Below are 14,237 nucleotides of genomic sequence, written 5' to 3'. Positions count from 1 at the left end.
CTTATGGTCTTGGCTCTTATATTTAGATCTTTGATCCATCTGGAATTAATTATTGTATAAGGTGTGAGATGGTGTTCCTTTTTCATTCTTTTGGATATGGATATCCAGTTTTCCAAGCACCATTTTTTGAAGAAGCTATTCTTGAGTGCGCTTGGTGGCCTTGTCAAATAGCAGATGATTGTATATGCAAGGATCTATATCAGAACTCTCAATTCAGTTCCACTGGTCAATATGTCTATCCTTGAGCCAATACCATGCAGTTTTGACCACAGTAGCTTTATAGCAGGTTTAAAGTCAGGTACTGGGATTCCTCCTATTTCATTTTTCTTTTTCAATAGTTTTGGTTATTCAAGGACTCTTGCCCTTCCAAATAAATTTCATAGCTTTTCCAATTCAGTAAAAAAAAAAATGCTGTGGTGGTTTTTATTGGGATTGCATTAAATCTTTAGGTCAGTCTGGGTAGGATAGACATCTTAAAGATGTTTAGCCTTCCTATCGATGAACAGGAAATATTCTTCCATTTATTTAAGTCTTTGATTTCCTTTAACAGTATTGTGTGGTTTTCTGTATGTAAGTCATTTACATATTTAGTTAAATTTATTCCTAGGTTTTTTATTCTTTTAGTTGCTATTGTAAATGGTGTTTTCCTCTTGATTTCCTCCTCAGATTGCTCATTTTTGGGGTATGAAAATGCTACTTATTTTTGCTCATTGTTTTCATAGCCTGTGGCTTTACTGAACTCATTTATAAGCTCTAGAATCTTTGGTGTAGATTTTTCAGAGTTTACTATGTCTAGGGTCATGTCATCTGCAAATAGTGAGATTTTGACTTCTTTCCAATTTGGATGCCTTTTATATCTTTTTCTTGCCTAAGTGCTTGGAGCAAGTAATTCTAACACAATGTTAAATAGCGGTGTTCGTGGGCATCCTTATCTTGTTCCCAATCTTAGAGGTAAAGGTTTTAGAATTTCACCATTGTGTATGATGTTAGCTGTGGGTTTTTCATATATACCCTTTATCATTTGAGGACGTTTCTTTTCTATCCATGTCTTTTGTAGTGTTTTTATCAGGAAACGGTGCTGTATTTTGTGAAATGCTTTTTCTGCATCTATAGAGATGATTATGTGCTTTTTTTCCTTTTGATCTGTGTATGTGGTGTATAACACTGATTGATTTTCTTATGTTGAATCATCTTTGCATATCAGGAATGAAACCCACCCAGTCATAGTGTATACTTCGTTTGATGTGTTTTTGAATACGATTAGCAAGTATTTTGTTGCAGATTTTTGCATCTAGTTTGGTTATAGTGATTGGCGTGTGGTTTTTCTTTTCTTTTTTTTTTTTCAGATTTGCATATCTTTATTTATTTCTCCCCCATCCCCCAGGCCCCCCTGCTGTTCTTCTTGTCTGTGTCCATTAGCTGTGTGATCTTCTGTATCTATTTCTCTTTTTGTCTTCTCTCCTCATTTTTTCTCCTTTAGGTTTCACCAGGATTTGATCCTGGGGATCTCTGATGTGGAGAGTGCATCCCTGTCAACTGTGCCATCTCAGTTCCTGGCTTCTGCTGTGCTTCACCTTGGCTCTCCCCTTCATCTCTCTTTTGTTGCATCATCATCTTGCTGCATTATTCACTTGTGTGGCACTGGCTTGTCACACGGGCACTCGGTTTGCCATGTGGGCACTCAGCTCAGCACACTGGCACTTGTGTGGGTACTAGGCTGGCCATGTGGACATTGGCTCACCCAGCAGGCATGATTTCTTTTCTTCTTTTTCACCAGAAGGCCCCAGGGATCAAACCTGGGTCCTCCCAGATGGTAGGCAGAAGCCCTATCACTTGAGGCACATCCACTTCTCTAGTTTTTCTTCCTTGTGGCATCTTTGTTTGGCATTGGTATTAGGTGATGTTGGCATCATAGAACGAGTTAGGCAATGTTTCTTCCACTTCCATTTTCTGAAAATGTTTAAGCAGGATTGGTGTTAGTTTTTCTGGAATTTTTGGTAGAAATCACCTGTGAAACTGTCTGCTCCTGGGCTTTTCTTAGTTGGAAAGGTTTTGATGACTGACTCTATCTCATTACTTGTGATTGACCTGTCGAGTCCATTGATTTCTTCTTTTGTCATTGTAGCCTGCTTGTGTGTTTCTAGGAATTTGTCCATTTCCTCTAAATTATCCATCTTGTTGGCATATAATTTTTCAAAGTATCCTTTTATGATACTCTTTATGCAGGTTCAGTGATGATATCTCCTTCCTCATTTTGTGATTTTTGTATTTTCATCTTCTCTGTTTTTTTCCTTGGTCTAGCTAAGGGTTTGTCAATTTTGTTGATCTTCCCAAAGAACCAGTTTTTGGTTTTGTTTACTTTTTCTAGTGCTTACTTATTCTCAATTTCATTTAGTTCTGCTCTAATCTTTGTTATTTCCTTCTTTCTACTTCCTTTGGGGTTATTTTGCTGTTCTTTTTCTAATTCCTCCAGGTATGTTGTTAGGTCTTATATTTGAGCTCTTTCTTCTTTTTTGATATATGCTGTTATGGCCATGAATTTCCCTCTCAGCACAGCTTTTGCTGCATCTTGGATGAGGAACTTGGTCTTATCCTTAGACTCCAGTGGGTTCTGTCTGCCCAGAGTGCTGGGCTTCTATCTGTATCCACACAGTACTCCTTTGCCTCCAGGTTTCCCCCAACACCAGACGGTCATAGACCTCCCCCAGGTGGTCAAAGAGCTTGACTCAGTCTAGACGGTGGGTTTGGAGAGGGTCCCTGGAGACAATTAACGATTTTTTAAAAATGCAGTTCTAGTTGAGATCCATGCTGGTCAAGGATTAGGCCAGTGAGCAGAGATATTCCAGTTGCCAATGCAAACATAGGGGTCAGCATAGAGTAACCAGCTTTCCCAGAGCACTGATCTCCCTGTCCCATGAGTTCTCTGAGGTTTTCCTCCTGCAACCATGTAAACCACCTCCCTCATGAACCTGCTGACTCAGGAACCTTGGCCACACTGCTCTGGCCTCTGTACTTGTTCTCCTTCCTTCTCTATTTCAGGAATTTTAATTTCTCTTCCTCCTCATAGGAGTATAGCTACAGGCTTCAGAAATATCTAAGTAGCATTTCTTGGGATCTGGAGTGGTCAGGAGTTCTTCAGTAGGCACTTCAACAACCTTTCACCTTGACATGGAGTCTGGCACCTGATCCTTGTGTCTCCACCCACCTGTTGTAATATGCTATGAAAATTAATAAGGTTTTACCCCTTTCAGTTCCCAGTGACCACTCACTGCGACAACCCTTCTCAGGACTGGGCTTCACCATCAACATGCTCAAATGAGGACAGGAAGGACAGAGAAGGGACTTGAGAGCTGAAGTCCACGAACAGTGGAGTATAGGTCAGGAATTCAATAAAAACAGCTTTTACACAGATAAGAATGTGAACCCAATTCATGCTTGCACAATCATTGAAGACTGACTCACAGGCTGAGGAGATTTCTGGCCGAGGAAATGAGGGCCTCTGAGGAGGAAGAGATGATGCAGAGGTCTCCTTCCAGAGAGATGGGGAAAGGCTATTACTGAGAAAAAAACTATGTGGGTTGCAGGGAAGTTCATGAAGGGGCCATTTAGAAAGAAAAGCTACACTGAAAAGCCAGGAGAAAATCATGTAGTTTTTTTTTTCTATTTCTCTGTACTTCTCCTTATGTTTGTCGCTACAAAGTAACTCAACTTCAATTGCTCAGTTGATTGTAAATGTGTGTCTCTGCTGCTCTGGGATCTTCAGGGAAGACTGCATCTCACTGAAGCATTTCCAGGGAATGGTGAGACAAGGGCCAAGGATAAGGACTCAAGAACGTCAGCAGTGGATGAGACAAAGGAGGGAGACCCCACAGAGAAGGCTCTGACAGCAAAGGACATGCCCACCTCACCCTGGACCAGGAGGGGAAGATTAGAATAGGCACCAAGGTCTACATGGCTGCTGTGTCCTGGTCTTTTGGAAATGAGGGCAGATCAGGCAAACAGTGTCTGGGGTCAGGGAGACCCCATTTCTGTTTGAAATGTTTTAGAGACCCTAGAGCTCTGAGCACCACTCTGGAGAAACAAGAACAGGCTTTCAGGGAGGGGCAGTTCCCCTTCCGTTGGGGATGATGTGACAACCCCGGGACGGGTAGGACCAGCCTCTGTGGCCACATCCTGTGTGTCTTTTCATCCTGCCAGGCACCGTGGTCTCATCCATCTGCACAGTTGGACCCAGTGGAAGGAGATGCCATGAGCCCCACGCTCACGGCCCTGCTCTGCCTCGGTGAGATCTGAGAGGGGGAGGGGAAGCACCAGTCTGGGAGGGTCCCCACCGCACAGCCAGGCCTGGTCCTCCAGGAGAACCCAGGGCTTGGAGGCTCAAGGGGACCAGGGGAGTTGCTCAGGCTTCAGGGTACAAACATCTCACATGGAACTATTTTTCAGGAATGAGTCTGGGACTGAGGACCCCAGTGCAGGCAGGTGAGTTGACCCCAGAATTTCCAGCCTCATGGATCTGGCACATGGTGATAAAACTGGCAGGAGCTTTAGAGCTGAGTGCTCAGTAACCAAGGTTAGTGAAAAATTGCCTTAAAATCCAAATTCTGATTCCCTTCCAGAGACCCTCCCCAAACCTACCATCTGGGCTGAGCCAGGCTCTGTGATCACCTGGGGAGAGCCTGTGAGCATCTGGTGTCAGGGGACCCTGGAGGCCGAGCATTACCGTCTGGATAAAGTGGGAATCTCAGGACCATGGGACACACAGAACCCCCTGGAGCCCAGGGACAAGGCCCAGTTCTCCATCCTATCCATGACAGAGGACTATGCAGGACGGTACCGCTGCTCCTATCGCAGCTCCACAGGCTGGTCAGCATGCAGTGAGCCCCTGGAGCTGGTGGTGACAGGTGAGGGGACACTCAGGGGTCCCAGCCTCAGGCCCTGCCCTCAGGAACTGGGTCTGCTCTCAGGAGTGTCTCCCCTCTCACAGCCCACCCTGGGGAAATGGGGAGGGTGAGCCCCACTGAGAACAGCTCCTCCTTCTCTCCTAGGACCCTACAGCAAACCCACCCTCTCTGCACTGCCAAGCCCAGTGGTGACCTCAGGAGGGAACGTGACACTCCAGTGTGGGTCATTTGAGAGGTTTGGAGGGTTTGTTTTGTCTGAAGGAGAACACAGGAGCTCCTGGACCCTGGATGCACAGCCACACTCCAGGGGGCTGTCCCAGGCCCTGTTCTACATGGGACCCGTGAGCCCCAGCCACAGGGGGCCATTCAGATGCTACGGCTACTACAGGAACAGCCCCCAGGTGTGGTCAGAACCCAGTGAGCCCCTGGAGCTCCAGGTCTCAGGTGAGGAAGTCCTGTACCTGCCTCATGAATCTTGAGGCCCCGGAGAGTTTAAAGGGAGCCTTGTCCTGGGGACCCCAGGAGAGACGGGACCAGAAGAGCAGAGGTTCCTGTGATAAAGAGAGACAGCGAGGCACAGGCATCCTGGGGCCACAGACACGCTGTGACCCCTAAATCTAGGGAGGAAGATCAGCTCAGTGGGGAAACCCAGTCCCCTCACGTCCATGATCGTCTCCTCGGGTGTGTCCTGGAAGCCTTCCCTCCTGGCCCAGTCAGGCCCCATCGTGGCCTCAGGACAGAGCCTGACCCTCCAGTGTCACTCTGATGTCAGTTATGACAGATTTGCTCTGTCCAAGGAGTGGGAACGTGGCCTCACCCTGCGCCCTGGCTGGCAGCCCCAGGCTGGGCTCTCTCAAGCTGACTTTCCCCTGGTCTGAGTAAGCAGCACCCACGGGGGCCGGTACAGATGCTACGGTGGACACAACGACTCCTCAGAGTGGTCGGCCCCCAGTGAGCCCCTGGATGTCCTCATCGCAGGTTAGGGGCCCATCCAGGTCCACCCAGGACCCTGACTCTGCACAGGGCCTTCCAGGGGGATCCTAGGGTGAGCTGTTTAGGGGCTCTCGGTGTGGGGTCACAGGGAGATGGAGAAAGAAAAAGAGGATGGGAGGGGGAGGGAGACAGAAACAGAAGGACTGAGAGGTTCTCAGGGAGGAGTCCAGGTAGAGCCTGGCAGCCCCTCACCCACCTTCTTCTCTCTAGGAGAGATCCCTGCCACACCCTCCCTCTCTGCCCAGCCAGGCCCCAACGTACCCTTAGGAGAGAATGTGACCCTGCGGTGTCAGTCATGGAGGCAGATGGACATTTTCCTTCTGTCCAAGGAGGGGGTTGCTGATCTGCCCCTGCGACGTAGATCCCAGCACCAAGCCCACCTGTACCTGGCCGACTTCACCATGAGCCCTGTGACCCCAGCCCGTGGGGGGACCTACAGGTGCTATGGCTCATACAGCACTAACCCCTATCTGCTGTCTCAGCCCAGTATCTACCTGGAGCTCCTGGTTTCAGGTGAGGAGCCCCAACCTGCCCCCTGTGAATGGCCAGTTCCAGGTCCCGTCCCAGGGCAGCTCTGAGACACGCTAGGATGAGGCAAGCAGAGAGGGAGGATCTTCAGGGGGCCCAGGCCATTTGAGGGTGGGCATAGCCTGGGCCCCTGACCCAATGGCATCCCATCCCCAATCAGTAGACAGGGCTGCAGGTAGGAGAGGGCTGGAGCCAAACTGTGAGAACAGGAGGAATCATGACCAGCCTGGGAGGGGGAGGCAGAGGCCCCCACATTGCTCACCTGCTCCTGTCTCATCTCGGCATCGGGACCTCTGGGGTCCCAGCCCCTCTCCACCAGCTCCTGACCCCATGGGAGATGAAGTCACCATCACGCCCAGGACTGAGCTAAACTATAACCTCATCCCAGTCCAATTTCATAAACTCAGGGAAGGGTCTGCTCCCAGAGAGGGGTATATTAACGGAGGGGAGCACGTGACTCCCAGGGACTCTGAGGTTGGTCAGTTGTCACTTCTGTGCTGGTCAGAGGACAGGGAGGCGTCCAGGGTCTAAGGCAGGAGTGACCAAGGATGCTGAGCTGGAGAGGGCAAAGGTCTGTCCTCAGCTCCTTTCCATGGGTCAGGTTAAAGGGAGATGACAGGGAGGTGCTGAGTCTCGGGGTCCATTGAGAGGGGCTCCCTGTCTCAACCCCTCCTTGGGCATTTAGTGTTTTGTCTTTTCTATTGTCATAATTTTGCTTATTTATTTTGCAATCTTTCATTCCTGCAAAGATAAATTTTACCTATACCAGACTCTGCATTCCCCTATGGAATGATTTCATTGCATCCATGGCGTCTCTCTGCTGACAGTATCTGGTAGTACTACCCTTTCTCTGTTTGTCTTCTTGCCACTATTTCCCCAATTTTTTCTTGCAGTTGTTTCATGTAAACTTGTACAAAATTAATTTGAATTATTTGGACATATGAATTAAAATAATACACTGTATTCTTTACATCTTCATTGGGAAAAGGTTCAATTTATACCTTCATTATGGAGAAGGAGTTTCCTGAAATTTACTCTTCAAATTTACTCACAACTTTTCAAATGGCATTTATTATTAATGTGCAGAACCATTTTGAGGTTTTATTCCTAAAATCATGTACTTCACAGTTAAGTTTAAGAATTGCTTCAACTTATTTAATATTGTATAAATAAGATCATTTCTATGTTTAAATATTTATTTACTTATTATTTTTTAGGAAGTAATGGGGGTTGAACCCAGGACCTCATATCTGGGAGGCTGGTAATCAAACCACTGAGCTACAGCTGCTCCCCTAAATCTTTTAAATAATAGTTAAATGTTCATGACAAAATTATTCATCTGGGATATTAATTTTATTTTCTATCATCCTACTTCAAAAGGTCTTTGATTAAAAAGTTTTCCAATTGAGCTCTTGTAATTTACTAATAAAGTATATTAACTACAAGCTCCCAAGCGCTAAAGCTATTTCAAAACCTATACCTTTCTCTATATCACACCGGAAGCTGGGAAGAGGAGGACCTCAAGAAGAGGGGTCCTCATGATGAAGGAATAAAGTATGAATTAGAGTGGACTTACTGGTATTCTACTATAGAACTATTGTGACTCTAGCAATGGAAGAAATTATATCATTGATGTGGACAGTGGCCACGGAATATGCTGAAGGCAGGGAGAGGGAAAAAGAGGTGTGATATTAGGGCATTTTCAGGACTTGGAGTTGTCCTGAATGATATTTCAGGGACAGAGGCACGACATTGTATTTCCTGCCATAACCCACTGAATGGACAGGGAGAGAGCCTAAACTACAACATAAACTATAATCCATGCTGCATAGCAGTGCTCCAAAATGTACTCATCAAATGCAGTGAATGTACCACTCTAATGAAAGAAGTTGTTGATGTGGGAGGAGTGGGGGGTGTGGGAACTGGGGTGTATGGGAACTTCTTATATCTTTAATGTAACATTTTCTGTGATCTATGTATCATTAAAAAAAAAGATACTGAAAATAAAGAAGAGGCAAGGGAAGAGTTTCTCACAGGTTCTGCCCTAAGCTAATGGGGTAGAGGACATGACACCCTCTCAACAGATAGCTCTTTGGATGCCCTTCTTCTGGGTCATCCCAACTGACATGAGAAGATCTGGATCTAACGTGGGGAGCAGAATACACTTCGAATGCTTGCGAGGAAATGCATGAACAGGAGTGGGGAATGAGTCACCTAGAATTTAAAGGAGGGTCCTTTCTGAGAAACAAGACTAATTCCCAGTGAGCCCATGATGACACCTGACAGGCACATTGGAAGGTCATCAGGGGGCACAGCCCTGGTGCCTGAGTAAAACCTGGTCCCTGGGGACAGGAATGACAGCCTGTCATTCTCCTCGGGTCTGCTCTGGAGAAGTCTCCACAGAATCACTTGACCATCATCTGCAGCCTCACCAGTACCAGATCCTTAGGGCTCTGCCAAGCCTCAGCTGGGGAGTGGGAGTGGGAGGAAAGCACTGGGAGCTAATCCAGAAGCAGATGCTGATGTTTATTAGCTGCTTCCCCTACTTCCACTGAGAGAACCACCTGGAAAGGATGGTGGCAACAATGTGGAAAGACATTGGTACTCTCATCACTGCAGATACTAGGAAAGAGGGTGCAAGGAAATACCACAGGAAGTGTGGAAGAAAGCTGAATGAAAGCAAAGCTTTGACTTCAAAGAAAAAGAACAAGATTGGATGCATATGGAAAGAACAAGTTCTCCACTTGCAGAATGTGTAAAATTTCTGTGAGCCAACCAGGGTCTCATTAAGGTCAGAGCTGAGCCTACAGAAAGGGCATCTGTGCCAGATGTGGAAGAAAAGTTTAGATACAGGAAACTACAAGCAAACAAGTAATTCTATATGATTTTATATTCTACTTTGTATTTTAAGGCATAACATAGATGTTTCATTAAAAATGGCATGTTAAAGGCAAATAATTAAGTTTAAACCAGTAAAGTTGAGTGGTATTCATCATTTTGCACTCAAAAAGTTCTGAACAGCAAAAATGTAACTACTCTTCTGACTTAAGTTATTTTCCTTAAAAGCATTTTATCAAATTGGAAGAAGTGACACATTTAATGAAAAAATTTCCCAAATCTATATGCTCTTTTAATTTAACATTATTCGTGTAATTCTCCCCCCTCTATTTATAAAAGATGAGATGATTATAGATATTTTGCTCTTACATATCTTTCCTCATTCCCTTATTGATTGCATAGCTCTTAGAGTCAGCATTAATTTTAGTGTCAAAGGGTATTTTAATATTTGAGGCCATTATTGCTGAATAGTTCCTTAGTAGTTAGCCCATAATCACAAGCTGATTATGTTTTTAAATTTGTGCTTGAAGCCATAGTATTAGGTCCATTTATATAAGAATGCACCCAAATAACCCCCATGTGTCCAAATGCATACACTGTATTTCAGAACAATGTATATACATATACATTACCTTGAATTAAGACTATCATGAAAGACAAACACATGGAGTGTGACCATGATGACATGTCATGAAAATGATTCACACTCCTTGGGAAAGATTTTTGAATAAGAAAGTCAAATTTTTGAACCCCCTTCAACAACAAAAAATATGTGTAAATAGAAATAGCAAAAAGTTAATAATATAAGAAACTAATTTTAAAAGTATATCGACCAGAAGAAAATGGAAATTTCACTTCCTTATTTCCGTATTGTATATCTTTTCTCTCATTTTGAATATCATATGATGATTGAGTAAAATGTTCTTGAGTTTCAATTCAATATAGCAGCTTCATTTTTACCCCACATTATTTTAAGGCTATCACATCAAAATTTATATTTTATTACTACACCAATATTCTTCCGCATATTTAAATCTGGTGTCTTATTACATTAGAGTTCTATTGGTAATGAATTCTTTTCCTGAAGTTTTGCCTGACCTGAACAATGAATTTTTCTTTGATTTATTGTCATGGTGATGGTACATTAAAAAAGCTCCCTGGTTATCATTAACACTACTGTTCAACCTAGCCTGAACTCTCGGGGCATGTTACACTTTGACTCAAAAACCAAATTTGAATTCAAAGATGACAGGAGCCTGTAAGAATCAAATGAGGAGACCATAGAGAACTCAGCTAGAGGAGAGAAAAGGTTTACTAAGAAACCACATCAAAGTCACTTCAGAAGAAAGAAAGGGATATAAGAACACAGGACCCCCTTCTCTTCAACTTCTTACATATCCCCTTTTTTGTTGTCAATTTGCTTAGGAGCACCGGATACCATCAGCCCACCACAACACAAGCCAGACTCCAGTGAGTAAGGGGATACTCAGTTAAGGGGTGGGACACACAGACACATGACCTCTTAAGGGGAAGTGTGTGACTGGATGGACATTAGAGCCCCTAAAGTGAAATGAGCCTCACTAACATTTCTAACCTCCATGTCCATACTTCCTAGGCTCTGCCTCCCATGACTACACAGTGGAGAATCTCATCCGAATGGGCGTAGCTGGATTGGTCTTGGTGGTACTTGCGGTGCTGCTACTTCAGGCTTGGCACAGCCAGCGAAGCGACCAGAAAGCAGCCACGTCATGATCACAGGAGGAAATGAGTGCACCACTCAGAGTGGGAAAGTTTGGAAAATAGCTGAGCCATTCAACTTTTTGGAAGAAAACTGTGTGAACTGTCTGTGAGAGTCTCGTTGGGGAGAACACATTGTTTGGGTGCAGGACAAAGTCTGGTGTGTACTCTGTAGAGGACTCTTCCACTATTAACCTGTGGTTCTTCTCCTTTACCATGGTTGACCTTCCTGACTGGATCCCCTTCCATCCTCACTCCTACAACATCAGGCTCCATTAAGTAGGGCAGTTGAGGTACCAACCTCAGCATGCCTTCCTGCTCTGGTTCATTTTCAGAAAGTATGTATTTCTTTCTTTCTAATTAGAACATTTTATGACTTGTGCTATTGAGTCACCATTTCTTCAACTCTAAGAACAAAACTTGATTGCAATAACAGAACAAATGAGTTAAAACTCAGATTCCAGTCTGAATTAGATGTACCCACAATGATACCCTAACACCCTCGTTGGATCCCACAAGCCCTTCACTCCTCATTAGGTGCTACCTGGAGTAGTTTCCCATAAATATCACCACATGGAATCAATGCACTTTGTGTTTGGATAGACAGGTCAGTGGCAGAATGATGAACCAGCTTTGTGAAAACAGATTTTTAAGTGGATGATTCTGTGACAGCAAGTACATTGACAATATTGTTTAACTTCCACCCCTACCTATTGCCATACTATTTTTATATCCTAGAGTGAAATTCATGCCCATTATGCAATAACAACCCATTCCACATGCCCCTGTCTGTAATAGCTGTACTTTTTTTCTGTTTCTATGAATTCGCTTATTCAGAATACTTCATATCAGACGAATCACACAGTGTTTGTCCTTTTGTGTATGGCTTTGGCTTTAAAATTCATCCATGTTGTGCCATGTATCCCCTTCAGTTCTTCCTGTGGGTGAATATTACTGCATACTATGGATATATCACATTTTCTGTAGTCATAAATCTGTTGATGGACAATTAATTTGTCTCCAACTTTTGTATGTTGTGAATAATGCTTCAGTGGTCATTGGTGTATAAATATATGTCATACATATATCCAATCCTTTTGGGTATATACCTAGAAGTAGGAATGCAGGCTCATATGCTAATTCTGTTACCAGATGGCTCCAGATTCTGGGCTACTAGGTACTTGGTTATTCCACAAAAAACAGTTAAGGACATGCCATAAGGTAGGCACAGGAGTAACGAGTTGATTAAGAAACAAGAAGATGAGAAAAATACACCATCTAAGACATGATGCAGGCATACTGAAGAATGAGAGACCCACATGTGGGGGCCCCAGGTTAGGCCTTTTAAGACTTTTACACCCCGCTCTCCGCATAATGTTAGGGAGGTATGAAAGTCTTAAAAAGCCTAACCTGGGGACCTACCTGTCAGTTCTGATTGGATATTTGCTGTTCTGTCTGGATGCTCTACCTGTCAGTTCTCAGGTGGCCAATGGTGAGGCCTTTTGAGGGTGCCAGCACTTTCCCTTGCATGGAATTCTCTTTCGTGGCCAGGGTCTCATGTGATCCCTTGGGGAGTTTCCAGGTGGGGTCTCATGGCCATGTTGACTGTCAGCCATGTTATCTCTCAGCAGAGTTGTCTGCTGGTTCGTCACCTTCCTCCTTTCACTATACTAACCTGCCTCAACTGCCTCCTAAAGAGTTAACCCCCTTATTCTTATAGGGGTGATGAAGGACGACGGTCATTCTTCTGTAGCTACTTCCTGCTGGTTAGGGGGAATAGGCCCTATCACAAGGAGTAAAATCAGCTGGCTATTCTCTGGTGGTTGAGAGAAGAGAAATCCAAAACTCTGTTTGGACTGGATGAAATCCCTGCATGACTAATAGGGTATTGATATTGGAAGAAATATTCTTAAAATTTAAGATACGTGCTCTTGCTGAAAGAATAAAGATGATATTATAAGCAGGCCCAAAAAGGGGTCAAGCCACGGCATACTGGACAACAAGAGTGAGAAAGGCCAGGACCTTAAGAGGCTGCATCCTTCTAATATTAATGGGAAACAGATTCTTCCTTGAGTTGTTTTAAACTGTTGATTAACTCTAGGCATTGTGGTAGACAAGCTGAGTCTGGTATAACTTGCCAACCACAGTTACCAGAGTTGTGTTTATGTTTAGTACTGCTAGAGAATAACAAAGATAAGAACAGAACTAAATGAAATAGAAAATAAGAACGCGCTTGAAAAGATAAACAAAACCAAGAGACGGTTCTTTGAGAAGATCAATAAAATTGACAAACACTTAACGAGACTAACAAAGAAAAAAGGAGAGAAGATGCAAATACACAAAATAAGAAATAAGAAAGGAGATATCCCACTGATAACACAGAAATAAAGACTATCATAAGAGGATACTTTGAAAAACTATATTCCAACAAAAATGACAATTCAGAGGAAATGGACAAATTCCTAGAAACATATAAGCAGCCTATATTGATGAAAGAAGAAATGGATGATCTCAACAAACCAATCATAAGTAAAGAGATAGAATCAGTCATTAAAAACCTCCCAACTAAGAAGAGCCTAGGGCCAGACAGCTTCACAGGTAAATTCTACAAAACATTCCAGAAAGAACTAACACCAATCCTGCTAAAACTCTTCCAAAATATCGAAACAGAAGGAACATGACCTAACTCATTCTATGATGCCAACGTTACCCTAATATCAAGCCAAACAAAGACACCACAAGAAAGGAAAATTACAGACCAACTTCTCTAATGAACCTAGATGCAAAAATCCTCAACAAAATATTTGTTAACCGTACTCAACAACACATTAAGCGAATTATACACCAGACCAAGTGGGATTCATTCCGGGTATGCAAGGGTGGTTCAACACAAGAAAATCAATCAATGTAATACACCATATAGACAGATTGAAGGAAAAAAATCACATGATTATATCTATAGATACAGAAAAAGCATTTGACAAAATACAGCACATTTTCTTGATAAAAACACTCCAAAAGATCGGAATACAAGGAAACTTTCTGAACATGATAAAAGAGTATATATGAAAAACCCACAGGCAACATCGTTTACAATGCTGAAATCCTAAAATCCTTCCCTCTAAGATCAGGAACAAGACAAGGATGCTCACTCTCACCTCTTCGATATAACATTGTCTTAGAAGTACTTGCTCAAGCACTGAGGCAAGAAGCAGATATAAAAGGCATTCGAATTGGAAA

The 14,237-nt window shown here is 43.7% G+C and overlaps 1 protein-coding gene across 3 annotated transcripts; it reads left to right on the top strand.

The window, feature by feature from the left end:
- Positions 1 to 3,711: 3,711 nt before the first annotated feature.
- LOC101426867 (leukocyte immunoglobulin-like receptor subfamily A member 5) lies at positions 3,712 to 12,010 on the top strand. 3 transcript variants are annotated; one of them, XM_004478466.4, is made up of 8 exons: positions 3,712 to 3,800; positions 4,198 to 4,282; positions 4,444 to 4,479; positions 4,617 to 4,901; positions 5,046 to 5,345; positions 6,105 to 6,407; positions 10,686 to 10,730; positions 10,876 to 12,010. In XM_004478466.4, the coding sequence occupies exons 1-8, from the start codon at positions 3,798 to 3,800 to the stop codon at positions 11,010 to 11,012; spliced, it is 1,194 nt and encodes a 397-aa protein (XP_004478523.2). In that variant the 5' UTR covers positions 3,712 to 3,797; the 3' UTR covers positions 11,013 to 12,010. The 3 variants fall into 3 exon arrangements, with proteins under 3 accessions (XP_004478523.2, XP_058136784.1, XP_004478524.2); XM_058280801.1 differs by lacking the exon at positions 4,444 to 4,479; XM_004478467.4 differs by lacking the exon at positions 6,105 to 6,407.
- Positions 12,011 to 14,237: the final 2,227 nt, after the last annotated feature.

The sequence above is a fragment of the Dasypus novemcinctus genome, chromosome 18, assembly GCF_030445035.2.
Source record: "Dasypus novemcinctus isolate mDasNov1 chromosome 18, mDasNov1.1.hap2, whole genome shotgun sequence".
NCBI classification, from domain to species: domain Eukaryota; kingdom Metazoa; phylum Chordata; class Mammalia; order Cingulata; family Dasypodidae; genus Dasypus; species Dasypus novemcinctus.
The sequence above is the reverse complement of the archived record's forward strand: the minus strand, read 5'-3'. Positions and strand labels throughout refer to the sequence as shown.